At 52.5% G+C, this 1,390-nt stretch overlaps 1 protein-coding gene across 1 annotated transcript; it reads left to right on the forward strand.

Moving 5' to 3' along the window:
* Positions 1–374: 374 nt before the first annotated feature.
* Positions 375–1,135, forward strand: LOC148219330 (olfactory receptor 14J1-like). The gene has a single exon (XM_088157707.1). It carries the CDS (start codon positions 375–377, stop codon positions 960–962), a length of 588 nt encoding a protein of 195 aa, XP_088013833.1. The 3' UTR covers positions 963–1,135.
* The last annotated feature ends 255 nt before the right edge of the window (positions 1,136–1,390 follow it).

The raw sequence follows: 1,390 nt of genomic DNA on the forward strand, positions 1-1,390 counted from the left end.
CAACAGGACTCCATGGCCACAGTGCAGAAATGTCCAACAGCAGCTCCATCAGCCACTTCCTCCTGCTGCCATTGGCAGACACGCGGCAGCTGCAGCTCCTGCACTTCTGCCTCTTCCTGGCCATCTCCCTGGCTGCCCTCCTGGCCAACGGCCTCATCATCAGCGCCGTAGCCTGCGGCCACCACCTGCACACCCCCATGTTCTTCTTCCTGCTCAACCTGGCCCTCACTGACCTGGGCTCCATCTGCACCACTGTCCCCAAAGCCATGCACAATTCCCTCTGGGACACCAGACACATCTCCTATGCAGGATGTGCTGCTCAGGTATTTTTCTTTGCCTTTTTCTTTGCAGCAGAATTTTCATTTCTCACCATCATGTGCTACGACCGCTACGTGTCCATCTGCAAACCCCTGCACTACGGGACCCTCCTGGGCAGCAGAGCTTGTGCCCACATGGCAGCAGCTGCCTGGGCCAGTGGCTTTCTCCATGCTCTGCTGCACACGGCCAATACATTTTCCCTGCCCCTGTGCCAGGGCAATGCCCTGGGGGGATTCTTCTGTGAAATCCCACAGATCCTCAAGCTCTCCTGCTCACACTCCAACCTCAGGGAACTTGGGCTCCTTGCTGTTGGTGTCTGTTTAGCTTTTGGTTGTTTTGTGTTCATGGTTTTCTCCTATGTGCAGATCTTCAGGGCTGTGCTGAGGATCCCCTCTGAGCAGGGACGGCACAAAGCCTTTTCCACCTGCCTCCCTCACCTGGCTGTGGTATCCCTGTTCCTCAGCACTGTCATATTTGCCTACCTGAAGCCCCCCTCCATCTCCTCCCCATCCCTGGATCTCTCCCTGTCAGTTCTGTACTCAGTGGTGCCTCCAGCCCTGAACCCTCTCATTTACAGCCTGAGGAACCAAGAGCTCAAGGATGGCCTGAGGAAAATAATCATGAATGCTGTTCAGAACCAATAAACTCCCATGCTCCTCTATAGCTTCTATGATGTTACTCATTAACACCCAGTCTGTATCCTGTGTTTTTCCTGCTGGCACAGGTATTATATTTTTGAGAATTTGTTCACAGGAAAATCTTTGTACCATTTTTCATTCAGTATTTGCATTTCTAGTGTGAGCCATAGACTATATAACCCAGGAATTGTACAAGTTCTGTGTACACAAAATAAAGAACTCTATATTGCCCTGTTCCCCTGACATTTTTCGTCCCTGACTTCTCTGGAGCTGCAGAGTTGGTGTCACTGGGCAGAGCTGAGGTGAAATGGGAACCCCAATGCTCCTCACTGCCAGGCAGCCCCAGGGCTTCTGCTCCATAACCTCCCCTTCCTTCATTTCCACACTGCCCTTCAGAGCCCCTGTGTTGGTTTAAGGCCTCAGGGCTCTCTCAG

Source organism: Sturnus vulgaris, unplaced genomic scaffold, assembly GCF_052056855.1.
Source record: "Sturnus vulgaris isolate bStuVul1 unplaced genomic scaffold, bStuVul1.hap1 Scaffold_155, whole genome shotgun sequence".
Classification (NCBI taxonomy): Eukaryota; Metazoa; Chordata; class Aves; order Passeriformes; family Sturnidae; genus Sturnus; species Sturnus vulgaris.

What these genes read in the sequence shown, in the direction of transcription:
- LOC148219330 (XM_088157707.1), top strand. Translation starts at nt 375, where the DNA reads ATGTGCTACGACCGCTACGTGTCCATCTGCAAACCCCTGCACTACGGG.